Raw genomic sequence first — 18,703 nt, 5'->3', positions numbered from 1 at the left:
TGTCAACTTGGCATATAAAACCTCTTATCAAGCCTTGAACTCCCCTTTTATTAAATATTAGTCACCCCCAAGGAAGGTCCTGAGTAGCCCATAGGGCAGGTGCTAGGTAATTAAAAGGCAGCACATATACTTTTAAGTTTTACATGTCCTGGTAGTGAAGAACTCCCAAATTTGCTTTTCACTATTGTGGGGCCTACCCCTCTCATAGGTTAACATTGGGGATTCATTATTACATTTAATAACCAGTAATTCCTAATTGAGAAGGAGTTGAGATATCATGTTTAGTATCTATGGAATGGTAATAATAACCCCTCTTTAATTATAAAGTCAAATTTATTGTACAATTTTGAAAATGCCACTTTTATAAAGTTGGCATTTTCTCGCTCTTAGCCCTGTGTGCCTGCAGCCTGTATCCAAAATACATCTGGGCTGGGTGACAGCTAGACTTTGGGCATTCTCTCTAGACAGCCACACACAAAAGGAGCTAAGGTGTGACTGATGGGCCAACAACCACCTGATGGCCCATCCAGGAAAGGATAGGTTGAAGGAGCTGACTCACCTGAATAAGCAGTGTCCTGCTCCCACACAAAGGAATGCTTAACCCCCCTGTGGTGAGTCTGGAGCCGCAGCAATCAAAAAGGACCTCTGTGCACTTTAAAGATCCTTCTTTGAAGTCACCCCCACTTTAGAGGCACAACTGGTTAGAAGTAGTGAACCTCTGACCCTACAACATCAGTAAACTTCTGGACCTGTGCATAATCTGCAAGGAAGAAGGACTGTTGCGCCTCTAAAAGGACTGCTACTCTCCTGAACATCTGCTCTGGAAGTACTGCTCTTCTGCTGTGCTGACCTTCCTCCTGCCCACTGCCCTCTCTGCCTGAGTGAGAAGGACTGCACCTACACCACTAGAACCCAGAATGATTCCAAAGGCTGGTCTGCTTGCCTTCTGTTCAGAAGTCTCAGGGACATCAAAGACTTCCAGAAACTTTACTCCAGCACCTATTGCCAAATGTGAGTCCTCCCTTGCCAAGTGGTGCCAATCCAGTTCTGATCCCTTGGAAGTGAGTATTTACTGTGCTGCACCAGCAGAATCCATGCATTGATGTTGGTGTGCCAGTCATTTTGGTGTTTTTTTACTCATAAAAATATAGGCCCTCATTACAACCTTCGCAGTAAATGCCGCCTACCGCCGTGCTGACGGCCGCCAACATACTGTGACCGCGGCGGTAAACCGTACGGGTATTATGGCCCACACATAGAAATCCGCCACTATACAGACACCCACACAAGTCTGCCAGACCAAAGGTCAGTGATAAACTGGTGGTACCAAAGCCCACACCGTTACACCAACAGGAATCCGCCCACAGAATCAGGACCCACGAATCACTGCGGCGGTCTTTCAACCGCCGTAAACCATTGGCGATACACACCGCCACACTCAAAATACACACACTAACAAAATGACACCACATTGGACAATTCAAACTACACACACCTGACACACACTCACACCACAGTAAAACACACACCCACATTACCCACAACCCTTTCAACGAAAAAAAAGAATGCCAACAGAGAGAGAGAGACAAGCCAGGAGCACCCACTCAATCTGAGCCACAGCTATTCGGATCACAGGTGCAGCAGACGTCCATTGCAAGGAAGATGGAGCTAAGGCAGAGAGTCGTGGACAGTGTTAATGCAGTGGAACAGCACCCCAGAACAAGGGATTACATCAGGAAGAGGTGGAACGGCCTACGGGGGAAGGTGCATTCCGTGGTTGCAAGACACCAGGTAGCCATACAGAGGACTGGCGGTGGACCCCCACCTCCTCTCCCACAACTAACAACATGGAAGGAGCATGTCTTGGCAATAATGCATCCTGAGGGCCTCGCAGGAGTAGCAGGAGGACTGGACTCTTGTAAGTCAAATCTTTACTACTATATCCCCCACCCTACCTGCATGCCATCACAAACTCCTACCCCTACCCTCAGCCCCATCACTCCACCACCTCCCAAATACCCCACTATCACAACCCACCCATCCCAATACCAAGCCCTGCATGCAACACCTATGCATGGGCACCCATCACAGACCTGCATGGACACCCATCACTAAAGCATGCTCATTAGAGAGAATCATCTAGCCCACAAAATCACCACGCACACAAGGCAAAGCTGACAGAGCAATCACAACCATACAGAGAAACACACCCATGCACAAGATGGCACACGCAGATACAATAACACTGCATTTTAATCCCCACAGGACCCCCACTTAACGTCCCGGGAGAGGAGGTGCCACCAACACCCAGTCCCCCCACAGAAGAGGCCCACAGTGATGACAGCAGCTCTGCACGCCTGGACCACAATGACCAACCTGGCCCATCAGGGACCTCTGGACAGTCGGTTACCCTGCCACAGACCCATACCACCACAGAGCCTCCCCCTCAGGAAACACCAGCACAGCACCCACCCAGCGGGCCCATACCACTGTCCAGAGGACACGTCAATCAGTTATGTGTCCACCACCACAGGGACCCCAGGCAAACCCACAAACCCAAGAAAATCAGGGACCTGGGGTCAGTAGCAGTGGGCACACGGTTCAGGGGACAGCAGCACAGGACAACAGGGAAGCTGGGAGGACTGCTGTGCGACAGGGGGAGGACAGGCCCAGGGAAACCACTCTCCACGAGGCACTTGCTGGGATCCTGAGAGCATACCAACATTCCCCGGAGACCTTGGGACAGACACTGGCCACGTTGCAGAAGACCCAGCAGCTGCAGGAGGGACGGTACCTGGGGATCAGGGAGTACCTCAAACACATCCACACCATCCTGGTCACCATTGCAGGGGTGCTGTCTGACATGGCCAACTCCATGAGGGAGGCAGTGGCACAAAAACGGGCCCCTGACACTAGCCACACCGATGAACAGCCCTCCGGCGTTGGTGGACAGGAAGCCCCGCCACTGGAACAACAGGCCACCAGCAACCGACCCCCTGCAGAAGGAGAACCACCCCACAAATGGTCCCTGCGATCCAGGCAGAAGCCAGAGAACATTGCCAAGACCCCCGCCAGGAAATACGACTCTCCTGATTGTCACCCTTCTGTCCCACTCTATCACCCTGTCCACCTTGAACTGCCATTGCTCCCCGCCCTTTGCCCCATTGAACAATGCACCTGTGATACCAAGAGACTGGACTCTAACTGGGCTTTCCTCCACCATCACTCCAGCTCATTACACATCCCCCTCTACTTATTAGCACTTAAATAAACACCCTTGGAACAAATACAATTCTGGAGTCTGTCAATTGATTGAAATATGTATTAGTACAACATTGTGAAAACATTGCAATTCATATGTATAGTAATTTATACATTGGTACGACCTGTAGTGGGCAGACGTAAACATACCAGGAGCCAGAGTGGGGTACAGAGATCCGAAAGTAGAGATGCCAAAGGGTACAGTAAGTGGCCATGGACATAGGGAAATCAGGCTGCCATGTACAATGTCCAACAGAAAACTGAAAAGTAAAGTGAAGTTACAGTGTCTTACCTGTGTGTCACTGAAAGTACTGCTGTATGATATTACTTTTGTTGTCCACATCTTCTTCCTCTACCTCCTTTTCCTCACTGTCCACAGGCTCCACCGCTGCCATCTTCAGGCTCATCCTCCTGCAGAAAAGGCATCTGGCGTCACAAGGCCAGGTTGTGCAACATGCAACGATGATCTGGCATACCTTCTTGGGTGAGTAGTACAGGGATCCACCTGTCAGATGGAGGCACCGGTACCTGGCCTTCGGGAGGCCGAAGGTTCTCTCATTAATCCACCTTGTTCGCCCATGTGCCTCATTGTAACGTTCCTCTGCCCTTGTACTGGGATTCCTCACTGGGGTCAGTAGCCATGAGAGGTTGGGGTAACCAGAGTCACCTGCAAATATCGAGGCACAACTGTTAGACACACACTAACCCTTAGGGACAAACCCATACCCAGATACCAAGATATACTGGGTGGGGACCTTGGGCTCACCTATTAGCCACGCCCGGTGCCTCTGGAGTTGAGCCATCACATATGGGATGCTGCTATTCCTCAAGATAAAAGTGTCAAGCACAGAGCCAGGATACTTGGCATTCACATGGGAGATGTACTGGTCAGCCAAACACAGCATCTGCACATTCATCGAGTGATAGCTTTTTTGATTCTGGAACACCTGTTAATTTCTCCGGGGGGGGGGGGGACACAAATGCTACATGTGTACCATCAATGGCACCAATGATGTTGGGGATATGTCCCAGGGCATAAAAGTCAGCTTTCACTGTGGCCAAATCCTCCACCTGGGGGAACACGATGTAGCTGCTCATGTGTTTCAGCACGGCAGACAACACTCTGGTCAACACGTTGGGGAACATTGGCTAAGACATCCCTGATGCCATGGCCACTGTTGTTTGGAAGGAACCACTTGCCATGAAATTGAGTACTGACAGGACCTGCACTAGAGGGGGGAAACCTATGGGCTGGCAGATAGCTGACATCAGGTCTGGCTCCAATTGGGCACACAGTTCTTGGATTGTGGCCCAATCAAGTCTGTATGTTAGGATAATGTGTCTGACCTCCATTGTCGCAAGGTCCACCAAGGGGCCTGTACACTGGAGGATGTCTCCATCTCATATTCATCCTCAGCAGTTGAATCCTAGGGAGGAAAACCGTGAGCAAAGGGTCATATTCACACATCAATTGCAATAATGATGCATCTCTTCAGTTACAGAACCAGTATGTGAATCCGAGAGTCAGTTGATGTGCCAATGTCTGCTATGACGCAGTTAGGCGCCATCGCCTGTGCCCCCCTGAAATAGCGGCTGCCTGACCTGTGAGGAGGGACAAGTGGAAATGAGGTAATTCCGCAGGCATTGTGCGCCGTTGCGGTAGGCCGTCGATGACCGCCGCGCAACTTCGCATTGGTTATCGTTGGGCCCTATGGGTTCCAGGAGCCAATGGCGATGTACGTCGGCGGTGACGGTACGCACCGCCACGGTTGTGACCACCATTTTCTATCTCTTCACTCACTTGCTACCTGACCTTCAACAGGAGAGGACCTACACTGCAAGTGCTGCTGTGACCTGTGTATGGAAGTGACAATGGCTCATGTGTCTGAGGAAAGGGCCCCTGCCTTCATTGTGGAGAAGTTGGAGAGACTGGTGGCTGGGGTCCTACCCCAGTACACTTTACTCTATGGTCCTCCAGACAAACAGGTGAGTACACTGTGAGCATGCTGCGTGGGCCATGAATGTATGGAGTGCTGTGTGTGTAAGCCACATGTGGGGGAGGGTCTGAGGTGTCCTGGGCAGAGTGCTGCATGTATGGTGGTCAATGTATGTGCGTTAGTGGAGTGGATGAGTGTGATGGTCCGGACGGTATTACTAATCCCTTTTCTGCTGTATTTTTCCTGCAGGTCAGCACCCATCAGAAAAAGGGTATTTGGAATGCCATTGCCAAGGAGGTGCGGACCCTGGGGGTCTTTGACAGGCGGAGCAGTCACTGCTGCAAACGGTGGGAGGACCTGCGCCGCTGGGCAAGGAAGACGGCGGAGGCCCAGCTGGGGCTGGCCTCCCAACAATGAAGGGGTGCCAATCGTACCCTGACCCCCCTGATGTTCCGCATCCTGGCGCTGGCCTATCCGGAGGTGGATGGGCGCTTGAGGGCATCACAGCAGCCACAAGGGGGTGAGTACAAATTCAGATTCATGAGTTGGTGCACGTTGAGGTTTTATCTGGGTGGGGGATGTGGACTGTGGGTGCCCCTAGGCCAGGGCGAACATGGCAGGGTAGGTCCCTTGTTGGGCAGGCTCTGAAGCACTCCAAACCCAATGGTGTTAGTAGGCATCTACTACTGTGCAGGGTCCTGTAGGTTTCAGGTGCACAGCTGATGACGTTATGCCATGTCCCCCATGGGCTGGTGACTAGCATTGTAACTAGTAGTGCATGGCCTAGTGCATAGGGCAGCTCCCTGTGTGTTGTGTAAGCCAATGGCAGTGTTGTTGCTGGCACTGATCAAGTGTATCCTCTGTCTCTCCACCCATTTTTGTTTTGTCACCCTGTCTTAGTGTGCATTAGCATCATCTGGCTGAGGAGCAGAGGCACCGGCGACGGAGGGAGCTGCATCCCACATGGGCCTGGAGGCCCAATCCACCGAGGGTGAGGGCACCCGTGGAACAGAGAGTGAGGGAAGTACCACGACAGAGACAGGAGGGGACACTACAGACAGCGACTCCTCCTCTGATGGAAGCTCCCTGGCGGTGGCGGACACCTCTCTGCCCACCGCAATATCAGGTACAGCTGCCACCACCTCTACCAGCACCGCCCTCCCAGCAGACCCTCAGCGTGTTTCCCATGCCCGCTCACCCAGGAGGATGGACATCCCCTTCGTCCCAGGCACCCCAGGCCCTGTACCAGTCAGCCCGGCTGCCCTCAGTGAGGAGGCTATTGACCTCCTGAGATCTCTCACTGTTGGGCAGTCAACCATTCTGAATGCCATCCAGGGTGTCGATAGGCTTTTGCAACAAACAAATGCATACCTGGAGGGCATTCACTCTCGTGTGGCGACCCAACAGAGAGCATTTCAGGCTCTGGCCTCCGCACTGATGGCAGCCATTGTCCCTGTCTCTAGCCTCCCCCCTCCAACTTACTCTACCCAGTCCCAATCCCCTCAACCCCAGCCTATCTCAAGCACACCTTCAGACCAGCATTCACCCAAATCAACACACAAAAGTGGCTCAGGCAAACATAAGCACCACACTTCATCTCACGGGCACTCACACAAGCACCATCCCCATACAGACACACCAACATCCACTGCCTCCACTGTGTCCCCCCTCCTCCTCATCCTCCACCTCCCTCCCAGTATCGTCCCCTCACACCTGCATGCACTACATCCTCATCCACTACCTCCATCACCAGCACGCCCATCACTACACACCCCTCACTGGCAGTCACCACCCGCACATCCATGCACACGTCCCCTGTGTCCTCTCCCTGCTGTGTCTGTGACCCCTCCTCCCAAAGTACACAAACGCAAGCACACACCCACCCAACAGCCATCCACCTCACAACAGCATCCAGCTCATGCACTTGCACCCAAACACAGCAGACTGACACCTCCTACAACCACTCCTACTTCCTCCACTCCCAAACCTTCACCCTCTTCCTGCCCAAATGTCCCTAAGAAGCTTTTCCTAGCCAACATTGACCTGTTTGCTACCCCCTCTCCCCCTCATCCTTCCCCTCGGGCCAGGGTGGCCAAACCCCAACCAAGCACCTCAGCCACCAAGTCCACGTCCGCTGTGGTTCCTGCAGCTGTCAGAGGCTCAAAGGGGGCACCCGTCAGGCCAGCCAGTGTGCCACCAACCTCTGCCAAGGCAAAGAACATTCCGCCACCTGGGAAGGTGAAGAAGGGGACAGCATCCAGTAAGGGGAAGGAGCCACAACCACCCAGCAAGGCCACCTCAAAGACTCCAGCTGCCAGACCCAAGGTGACACCACCACCTGCCAAGGGCAGGAAGGGGCACAAAACACCAGCCAAGTCACTTCAGCCATCCGAGCCTGCAGGTGAAGGCCTGGTGGCTACCAGCACAACTGCCAGCACCGCCACCTGCACCGCCGCAAGCACCTTCGCAAGCACTGCCACCTGTAGCGCCACCTGCACTGCCACAAGCACACTACTGTCAGCAGTAGCAGCCTCAGTGGGCAGCCGTCCGAGGCTGCAGGAGAAGGACTGGAGCCTCCCCCCACCACTGGCAGCACCGGCACCTCCACCGCGGCCAGCACCGCCACCTGCACCGCTGACAGTAGCACCACTGCAAGCAGCAGCAGCCCCAGTGGGCAGCCATCTGAGGCTACAGGAGAAGGGCTGGAGCCTCCCCCCGCCACTGGCAGCACCGGCACCTCCACTGCGGCCAGCACCGCCACCTGCTCCGCCGCAAGCCCCGCCGCAAGCACCGCCACCTGCACCGCTGACAGTAGCACCACTGCCAGCTGCAGCAGCCCCAGTGGGCAGCCGTCTGAGGCTGCAGGAGAAGGGCTGGAGCCTCCCCCCACCACTGGCAGCACCCCCACCAGCACCAGCACTACCACCACTGTGCAGTCGTAGCCGCCAGCGGATGGACTGTAGCCCTGCCTCCATGGACTATCAGACATCCTGACCACTGCAAACCTCGTGGCTCTGACATCCAGGTGGGGGACCGTGACCTGGCACCCCCCAAGTGCTGCATCACTGGGCACAAAGCCCCCTCCAGAATCAGTAGAGAACGGCATCCACTCACCCTATCCTTGACAGGATGAAGCAGACTGGGTTCAAAGCCCCCTCCAGACCAGTGGAGACAGGCATCCACTCACCCTATCCTTGACAGGATGAAGCAGACTGGGCTCAAAGCTCCCTCCAGAACCAGTGGAGACAGGCATCCACTCACCCTATCCTTGGCAGGATGAAGCAGACTGGACTCAAAGCCCCCTCCAGAACCAGTGGAGACAGGCATCCACACACCCAATCCTTGGCAGGATGAAGCAGACTGGGCACAAAGCCCCCTCCAGAACCAGTGGAGGAAGCCATCCACTTGAGAGACTGTGGCCTTGCACTCCCCAGGACCAAGCAGTGGGCAAACCACCATCTTGAGAGACTGCCACTTTGCACTCCCCAGGACCAGGCAGTGGGCAAACCACCCACTTGAGAGACTGTGGCTTTGCACTCCCCAGGACCAGGCAGTAGGCAAACCACCCACTTGAGAGACTGTGGCTTTGCACTCCCCAGGACCAAGCAGTGGGCAAACCACCCACTTGAGAGACTGTGGCTTTGCACTCCCCAGGACCAGGCAGTGGGCAAACCACCCACTTGAGAGACTGTGGCTTTGCACTCCCCAGGACCAAGCAGTGGGCGAACCACTCACTTGAGAGACTGTGGCTTTGCACTCCCCAGGACCAGGCTGTGGGCAAATCACCCACTGGAGAGACTTCAGAGAATGTGGCCTTGCACTCCCCAGGATATCGCTGTGGGTATGGAGCCCCCTCCAGGAGCAGTGGCGTTGTTCCATCTTCCAGATGAGGTGCCCCCCACCTTCCCTGTTCCCCTGAGGTGCCTGTGTGTTTTCAGCCTGATGCCCCTGCAGTGGTCTCTCCGTTTTGAGGCAGGAGTCAACTGTGGGCTTGGCCTATGTGTTATGGCCCAGGGGGCCACAGACTATTTTTGTGTGGACATTGTCCCTCATTTTGTATATATTGTACATACTGTTTATATATTTATGAACGCACTTCTCTAAAATGCTAAGATTACACGGATTTGACTCAATTCCTTTTGTCCTTGCATTCTTCCAGATGGTTACGGGGTGTATATGTAATGCTGTTGCATGTGTTTGTGTGTATGGTGTTGGGTGTGAGGGTGGGGCTGGGGATGTTGGTGTGTGTTTCACTCTCTTTTTCCTCCTCCCCTCCTCTGTCTACTAGGTGCTGTAGTCACTGTGGTCGTCGTCGCCGCCATTGGTACTCCTGATATATGAGAAGATACACCAGCATGGGCAGGACGTGCAGCTGGGGCTCCATGGCGTCCTGGTTCTTCCTTGAGTGTCGAGAGGTGAGTGGTTTCCCTTCCAAGTACTGTTTCCGCCGTGCTTTTGATGGCGTTGGTACCGCCCCGGAAAAGCTGGCAGATGGGCGGGTTTTAATGGAGTGGGCGGTACATCGTCTTCAGCCTGGCTGTTGCCAGTACCCGCCGCGGTGTTTGTTGCTACCACCGTGGCGGTCGGAGTGTTAAAGTGGCTGTATGTGTTGGCGGTTTCCGCCGTGGTCGTGATTCCATTTTTTTTACCGCCGACCTGTTGGCATCATTACTGTCGCTTTAACACCAACCGCCAGGGTTGTAATAAGGGCAATAATCTCTTTTTCTAACAGGATGTGGTGTCTTTTGTGGTGTTTTTACTGTGTTAATGTTTGAAGTATTGCACAAATACTTTTAACATTGCCTCTATAGTTAAACCTGCCTGCTGTGTGCCAAGCTACCAGAGGGTGAGCGCAGGTTAATTTATAGTGTTACTGACTTACTCTGACTAGGATTGTGGTCCTCACTTGGACAGGGTGCATACCTTTGCCAACTAGAGACCCAACTTCAAACACATTTAATTTAGGGGCATGTTGTCTCAGAACAGGGAGCACTTTTAAGCCAAGAGTATGTTGCTGGTGTTAACTATGTGTTACTCACAAGGTTTTAGGCTTCCAGTATTTTTCCACAAAATAGTAAGAAAGGAAATAGGAGAATATTTAATGTTATTAATGCTCTTTGCAGTGCTACACAAGTCATAAAGAAACAATAACTCATCGCCCACAGAAAGTTCGTAGTGGCAAAACTTGTCAAGGAAAAGTGTCAGCGGGCATATATTTGAGGTTCATTATACATTCAGAATTACTTTTGTGGTGGGAGAGACTTAAGACCAACCGCAAAACCCTTGCTTTTGCCCTTTATGTCCAGTTATAGATATCACATCACTGGCACTGTTTAAAGTCCTAGTTTGAGTATCATTTTAATTATAATGCAGTAAATCAACCCAGTCGTACTCATTCTGGTCCACTCCAGTAGAGGCATAGGGCCTTATTCAGTGTTTGGCAGACATGGCACTCAACCAACACCATAGCAGGGTATACTCTGGCTGCCAAACTTGCAGATTCCCTTTTCTATTTAGGGAACTATCATGTTTCCAAAGGCAGAGCATCTTCTGGCTCTGCCGGTGGAAACCTTTGACCTGTGGCCAGTGTAACATTGAGCTGACAGTCCAAGTACCTCAGGCCTTCCACCTTATTTAGGGAAAGTTCTCCAATGTATTTTTCCTGTTCAGAACCACCAGGGAAAGACAAGTGTTCCCAAACAGGAAAACAAAGAAATGACTCCAACGCACTTGGAGAAATCTTCCAGCATTTCATGACGACATGTTTTTAGTTTTTCATTAACAAACTGTTTATGAAAAAATGAAATAAATGCTGTGCAGGTGCATTGAACATGGTGGATGCTCTGTTGAATGCACAGAGATACCTGCCACATCTAAATACAGCAGACTTTACTGCACCCTGGCAACGGAGTACATCCTCCCGCTGACATGGCGAAATGGAATAGAGCACACCAAGCATCAATAAATTAGCCCTTCTAAATCCTTCTACTTTTCTACGTGGGAGGAAAACCCTATAGGGTAAAAAACAATACATGAGTTACTTGATAAACATGAAAAGCTTCAAAGAACATGTTAAGCCACTTAATATTTCAGAACAATGCTAATATTGCAAAACTCCTGTAGTTCACATTAGCGATGCTTTGCCATTGACCACACCCTGTACCCTATATCCCAGCAACCACAATGCATGGCCTTTGGCCACACCTTTTGTTCAATATCCAGGCCCCAAGTACTTGCCACTTCAGTATGCCATGAGCCCTGGCTCCAGGAACCCAGTCCCTAGTACATGCTGGGCACAGGGTGTGCATGTACCCCTTGGCATGCGGCCAAGGCTTTGCCCAGGCACCAGTAACCAAGCTCTCGGTACCTGGTCAGCAAGAAATGTCTGTGTGCACACCAGGAACGTGGCACACGGTGCAGCCAAGGACTACATCCTGTGCCCAGCACCTCACTACCCAACTTGTACTGTAGTTTTCAGTCGTGCCCAGTGGACCAGATGCCAGTACTTCATAGATTCAGACACTGCTACCATGCACAGTGAGCGCTTGGCAGTGGCTACAGGCCTTGGCCTCTAACCACTCCACATGCCCCATATCCCTGCCTTAGTACGTGTTGTGATGCCACTCAGTGTCCCATATCCTTCACCCAAGGCCTTTTTTAGTGATAGTGAGTCCACAGTTGAAACTGGGCAAGGTCACAAGCTTTACGATTTAATGAAATCCAAAAGTTGAAGGATTTGCACAACTTCAACTACAAGTTACCCCCCCCCCCTTAAAAAAGGTGCAATACAACTGTTTTCCAGGGACCCCATCTGCTTGCAGAGTCAGTCTGACCGCCCAGCATGGCGAGTGATAATTCTGGACCATCAATGATAAAGTTTCAGGAGTCCCGTTACCTCTGGGGACTTGAAAATCATGAGGATTGCGACGTGATGCCTGAGGACCACGAGAAAGAGGTATTAGTAGAGGAATCACTTATTCCTCATTCTCTCCTGCAGTTTTCCCCACAGATTTTGGCTGCTTTCAGTAGCCGAAACCCAAGGGGGACATGACAAGGCAATGGTAACTTTTTGGACTTCATAATTCCTGATGGGGTCGATAAGAACATTTCCTGGCCGATGATGGCCTCCCATAACAAAGGACGGTGAGAGCAGTGGCCTTGGAGTAACAGGGGCATAGGTGTGGAGGCACTGCCCCCTGTCCATCTAAGAGACAATAACGTGAGCACAGGTATCAACAGACTGTAAGAGAATCTGTCTTCTTGAAAGATCCTTTCATCTAAGGGCACCAGCTTGTGCGCTCAGAAAAGTTTCCTGAGCTCAGAATCATTTTATGGGATGCAATAGTTCACGTCTCACGAGTGACTCGTGTTTAATAAATCCGATGAAATAACCTCTCTGGAAAAATATGTGGCATCTGCCACCGTTATTCACCCCCACAAACGGTAAACTACAGTTTGGGTTACCCTCTTACCTCAGTGTGCTCATCGTTTGCAGGGCTTGGATCATGCACCTGTGAGTGGAACAAAATATGAAGCTGTGAGTTCGATGACTGATGCAATAACTTTGTCAGCACTGACGTGCATATTATTGTGGTTGTTGTAAATTTATTTAGTTTATTGTGCATGTGAAGATTAAATCATTTCACAAATGCAATTGTATATGTCTATATGACTGCTGTAAAAACAACCTTTGGCTCATACGGCTAACTTCCAAAAATTCCCATAATTCAGGCATATTGCCTCCAATAAGATCAGTTAAATATTTCAAACACAACCAAATGTGTGAATCCATAACATGAAAACGAGGGTACATCATTTTGATCTTGTATGGGAAACCATCTTGAGTCTGCACATTTAGGGAGTGATTTAGAGTTTGGGGGACAGCGCCCCATTTTGGAAATGCAGCGGAGTACCCCTCAAACTGATAGTTCGCCTGCACTATTAGAAGTCGAGAAAATGTTATGCTTTCTGTCGATGGACAACGTTGGCTACATCAACAGAAAGCATTCTCTGATGACCCGATATTACAGGGGTTACTGGAGAATTATTTAGGGTGGACGGTTTGATTTCCTCTTTTTCTGCCCTTCACTGGTACGTAAAAGCTGTCAGTGAGGGACAGAGAAAAAAAACAAAAGCCCACACGCAGGGAAAAAACCTCTTGGTGTGGGAGGACACTACTTTTTTTGATTTTCAATAGCCAACCTCCAATTTGGGAGTTCGTTTTTGAAAATCAAAAAGTTGATAAAAGTTTGGTACATGGTCATCAAAACCAATGACAGCCGTCCACCAAACTGAATGTCCAGATACAGACATCACTGCTGGGCTGGTGATTATCTCAGAATTTGGTGAATGGTAGTCCTCAGGGCGATGCACTTAATGTCGTCGGCCTACTTTATGGATGGAGTACTGTCCCTTAAACTCTGGATCAGGCCTTCGGCTGCAAGTATGTACCAGTATCCAGGCCTCTGCAGAGAGGAAACCTGGTCACTGTTACTCTTTGCAAAACAGGGAACATTCAGACTTCACATACCATGGGATGTTATTGCTCTGTTTTGTCAGAAGTGTATCTCTCTGCTCCCAATTGTTGCCTATTGATCATATCAATTTACATTTGTTTATCACTAACGCTGAAACAATACCGCGTACAAAGCCGTGTATGGTTTCACTTTCCTAAAGCAAAGTCTTTTCATTTTCTTTTCCTGCTGCCTTCATGGCCCTTGAGACTTGGGGGAACATGGGGAAATGTCAGGGAAATGCAAACAGTGGGAAAGCCACTCATTCTTACTTTGCCAATGCTGCTTGGTTATCAGAATTGGCTTTGCCAATTCTTTTATAACTGTGTAGACATTGGCAAGCCAATAGTGGCAACTGGGCATCTTGAGAGTGTACTTCTTACACTTTCAACGAAATCCATCACATTGTTTGATGCAAAGTTGTATGAGCAAGCATCATGGCCACTTTTAAAGTACAGAAAAAAAAAAAAATACTTTCAAGATGGCCACCATATTTTATCATGCCAAGCTGCATCATGCAACATCACAACAATCTTGAAAGTATACAAAATGTATTTTCTATACATTTAAGATGGCTACCACACAGCGTTGCTGCACGTTGCATCAAGCAACATGGTGGCCAATTTGAAAGTACCCAAAATATACTTTTAAAGAAGAGACTGAGCATAAACCCACTTTCCATAGTATTGTATTTAATACTGTCTGCTACAGGTGTCTGTAGTGAAACAGCAAAAAAAGGAAGAGACGAGGTAGCAGCTCATATCCTTTGGCACTTTTAATTGACAGACCTTTTGCTTCACAGCTAGCCTGCACTGGATCCAGCTTTCAGGAATCATCCCTTTAAAAAAAAGAGCTGCTCACCTTTAGAAATGGAGTACCCATGGGCAACCCAATCTTATTGACAATGAGCTCACTTACCCCCTGTACTACCCACTGAAGCCTGGAACTAAAGCTCTTTTATTTCCTATGTATTGGAAATTGGGTTACTGGTTGATGGAGGTGAAACTCTCCACTCAAGTAGCAACCACTATTCACTGTTCGGGTGAAATGCAAGCAACCCCCAAATTAACCTGTGCTTCACCCTCTGGTAGTTTGGCAGAAAATCAGTCAGACTTATTGTAGAGGCAATGTGTAAAGTATTTATGCAGCAACTCAATCAGTAATGTACTGAAAACACAACACAAGAAAAATCCTACACCAATTTAGAAAAATAGAGTAAAACTTACTAAATAATGTAAGACTGAAACAACAAAAGTCCTATCAGTAGAACCAGAAATATGATTTAAGGAGTAACATTAGCTCAAAAAGTTAAGGTCTGAGGTCCAATATTTATACCTGGTGTTTACTTTGAAGTAGGTTTGAGAGGTTTACACCCCCTATAGGTACTTGGAATTACCTGCCTCCCTGTCCTGGTCCTAGCTTGTCTCGGATCACAAAAGACCAGGGTCAAACTCTTTGTGAGAGTGCTCAGGCACAGCCTTTGTGATGTGCAAATATGGTTGGTGACAGCTCCTCTCCCTCGTTAAGTCAGGGTGGCCCAGCCTGCCAAAAAACTAGCTTCCTTTTTTCTCACTGTCTGAGAGCAATACTCCAAGATCAACTGCCAGCTCTGCCGAGTCATGTGACCAAGGATACAGGCTGCAAGCATGAAATGGCTGGGACAAGAAAATGCCAACTTTCTAAAAGTGGAATTTTCGCAATCGTGACTTATAATCCGACTTTACCATAAAAGAGGACTATAAATTACAATACTTTAGGCTCCACACTCAATCTGTCTACCTGCTCCGAACCGAAAGCTATCACTTATTAAATGTAATAATGCAACTCAGTGTTATCCTATGGGAGAGGTAGGCCCTGTAATAGTGAAAATGAATTTAGCAGTTTTTGCCAGGTCAAAATGACAAAATGACATTTAAACTGCACACACAGGCTGCATTTGCAGGTCTGACACATGTTTAATAGGCTACTTATGTGGGTGGCACAATCAGTGCTGCAGGCTCACTAGTAGCTTTTACTTTACATTCCCTGGGTGCATCTAGTACCACTTTTCTAAGGACTTATAAGTAAAGTAAATGGACCAGGTGGGTACAAGCAATATTACCATGTTCAAGGGAGAGAGCACAGGGATGTTAGCACTGGTTAGCAGTGTAGCAGTGGTAATGCACAGAGTCCTAAAAGCCAACAAAAACAAATTCAACAAAAATAGGAGGGGTAAAGGCAAAAGGTTTGGGGTGACCCTGCTGAGAGGGCCAGGTCCAACACTAATGGTTGAGGAAATTGGGCCGACTGCCCAGAGTACAGCTCCACAGCAATCCTTTCTGTAAGTTTCTGGCCTTGGCCTGGGCTGGTTAGTTGGTAGATGCAGTCACTCACCATTGGTGGAGCTGCTGCTACCAGTGTGCCTCACTGTACCTCCTCTTCAGCATTGGCGCTCCAAGCCTGTCCTTCTCCAGTGGATGATCACTCGGCGGGAACTACCGTGCTTGCTGTGCTTTTCTTTTGGGATTTCTGTATGGGGATCGTCTTCCTGCAGGCTGAGCTTCTTGCGGCAATGATGACCTGAACCTGATGGCGACACTCTGAACCTGCTGGGGACGCTGTGTGGGCCTTCTTGTCCCCAGCTGATTTTGGACTGTTTGTTGGCCCCACCTCCTTTCTCTCACTGGAGGCTTTGAATGTAAACAGCAAGTTGGTGCTCTCACTCTTTCGTCACAACCACCTGCTGGCCCCTTTTTTGGCACCCACGTAGGGGTTAGCTACCATCCCTCTAGGGTTGGCAAAAGCCTATTGGTTTGGCTGACATACCACTAGTCTCAGCACTTTGATAAGATCCTATACTAGCACATTTTGTTCCTAGTGATCAGGTGTCTGTTGTTGAGTCCAAGCTGGATGCCCTTCCTCGTTGTAGTGGACACAGCCATCCTTCTGTACACGCTCTGACAGGTTGTTGCTTGTTCAAGCTCCCAGCAGGTCCTGTGTTTGGACAGGCCAAGCACACCCACACTCCTGCTTTTCCTGCAGTGGGTGATTTGTTGGATCTCAGCCCTGTTTCCTAATGTTGCTGTGAAGTCATGCTTCAAAACAGCAACTCACTAGGTGAAGCTAGGTGGGATCTTCTTTCTGTGAGCATTATGGTAGGCACCATGCATGGAGGTGAGGGGATGGGGCATGCATGCAATGCTTTCTCTGTTCTATCAGTGATGAGGGCTTCAAGGCATCTTACACACAGCGTGCAGCTGGGCTTAGGGGCAAATAATTTGACTGTACTAGGAGATTTCAATTATCTCCAAATCTTAGATGACAAATATATAGAGGACCTTATTAACACACTAGCAAGCTTTGGTCTACCAGCCATATGCTGGATGGGATACTCTCAAACAATCCCTCCCTAGAGCTGTTTGATTGTTTGCCACTAACGTGGACTGACCATCAGACATTTATATTTGAGATAAAACTACAGTACAACACTATCCGGGAAAATATCCTGTAATGCTGTCAAGTCCCGGGTATGGTGTAAAATTCAGACTTAACTACTAAATCAGATTCTTGCTCAGGGGCAGTCAGATATTACAGGGGATCTGGATCTAACTACCACCGCTTATGAAAAATGGTTGTCTTCGTCAGTCTCTCTGTCAGCTCCACTTAAAACCACAGTTTCCCACAGGGCAAACCCTCAGCACCCTGGTTCTCAGACAATCTTAGACTGATGAGACAAGCTTGTAGAAGACAAGAACAGAGATGGCGGAAGGAATATAGCAAGGCAGAAAAAGAAAAATGCAAACTAGCTATCGGCGCTTATAAAGCCTTCATTTTGTAAAGAAAAATCCAGATACTTCACAAAAAAATGAATCTAGCAAAAAAATAATCCAAAGAATTCTTCCAGGTAGTCTCTAAACTCTCTGCTGTGCCTGGTAATAACCAATTAGACAATAATCGGGATTTCTGTAATATGCTCAGAGGGTTCCCTTACAGGGCACGCATAGAGAAGCGGAGTGAACCCTACCCCCCTCTGGGGTACCTCTCTATAAGAAAAGCGTAGGCATGGCAACAGGATTACCTACTTACGCCTCATGTTCACAAGGAGGCCTGTGAACATGCCTTTCAAGGTATTGTGGAATCTCTCCACAAGACCATTGGATTGAGGATGATAGGGTGTGGTGAACTTGTCATAGTACTGCAACAGCCTTATTTAAAACCTCTGAGGAGAGAAGGAAGACTATTGATAAAGGAGGTATTGCTGCTCTGGTGCTTCTTGACCATTCAGCAGCCTTAGATACGGTCAACCATACTTTGCTGGTCGACCATCATCTCTGGGTCACAGACATTGAAGGATCAGCCCTTTCCCTATTAAAATCCTTCCTATCAGAATAGTCAGACTATGGCCTTGGATCCATTTGTTTCAGACACCTTCTTTCTTCCGTACGGAGTCTCGCAAGGCTCTGCAATCAGCCCGATGCTGCTCAATATTTATGTCACCTCACTTGCCCCCTTATTTAGATAATTTGGTTTTGAATTAACTTCTTAAGAGGACGACACACAAATTGTGGTATCAGTGGCAACCAATGGCATAGGCATTGGAGAAAGTTTCATGACTGCATGTTAGCAATAAGCAACTTGATGAACTGAAACTGTCTAATACTCAAATCAGGTAAAACTAAGGTCTTCCTGTGTGGGAACCAACCTACCTTCTGGGCTGTGTTATGGTGGCCGGAGGTTTAAGGCTCCGTCCCACTTCCAGTAAAAAAAGCCAAAAATCTAGGAGTCATTATGGACAATAAACTAACTTTTGGAGAACAGGTGACTGCTTTGATCTCATCTTCCTTCTACATACTGAGGATGATCAAGAAAGTCCTCCCTTTTATCCCAGAAGAGGATAAGAAAACTGTGGCACTGCTTTGATTTTATCAAAGATTGACCACTGTAATGGCTGTGCCTTAATGTGCATAACCAACACCTGAATAAATTGCAAATCCTCCAAAATGTTGAAGCTAG

General features: G+C 49.1%; 1 protein-coding gene across 1 annotated transcript in view; it reads right to left on the bottom strand.

The window, feature by feature from the left end:
- The window catches only part of SLC13A1 (solute carrier family 13 member 1), a 311,708-nt gene that overhangs the window by 95,136 nt on the left and 197,869 nt on the right, over positions 1-18,703 (bottom strand). The window contains exon 7 of the mRNA XM_069229886.1: positions 12,671-12,709. Within this exon, the coding sequence (XP_069085987.1) occupies positions 12,671-12,709 (39 nt within the window). The remainder of the gene's footprint in view (positions 1-12,670; positions 12,710-18,703) is intronic.

This window comes from Pleurodeles waltl, chromosome 4_1 (genome assembly GCF_031143425.1).
Source record: "Pleurodeles waltl isolate 20211129_DDA chromosome 4_1, aPleWal1.hap1.20221129, whole genome shotgun sequence".
Lineage (NCBI taxonomy): Eukaryota > Metazoa > Chordata > Amphibia > Caudata > Salamandridae > Pleurodeles > Pleurodeles waltl.
Note: the sequence above shows the minus strand (reverse complement) of the source record. Positions and strands in the feature narration are given on the sequence as shown.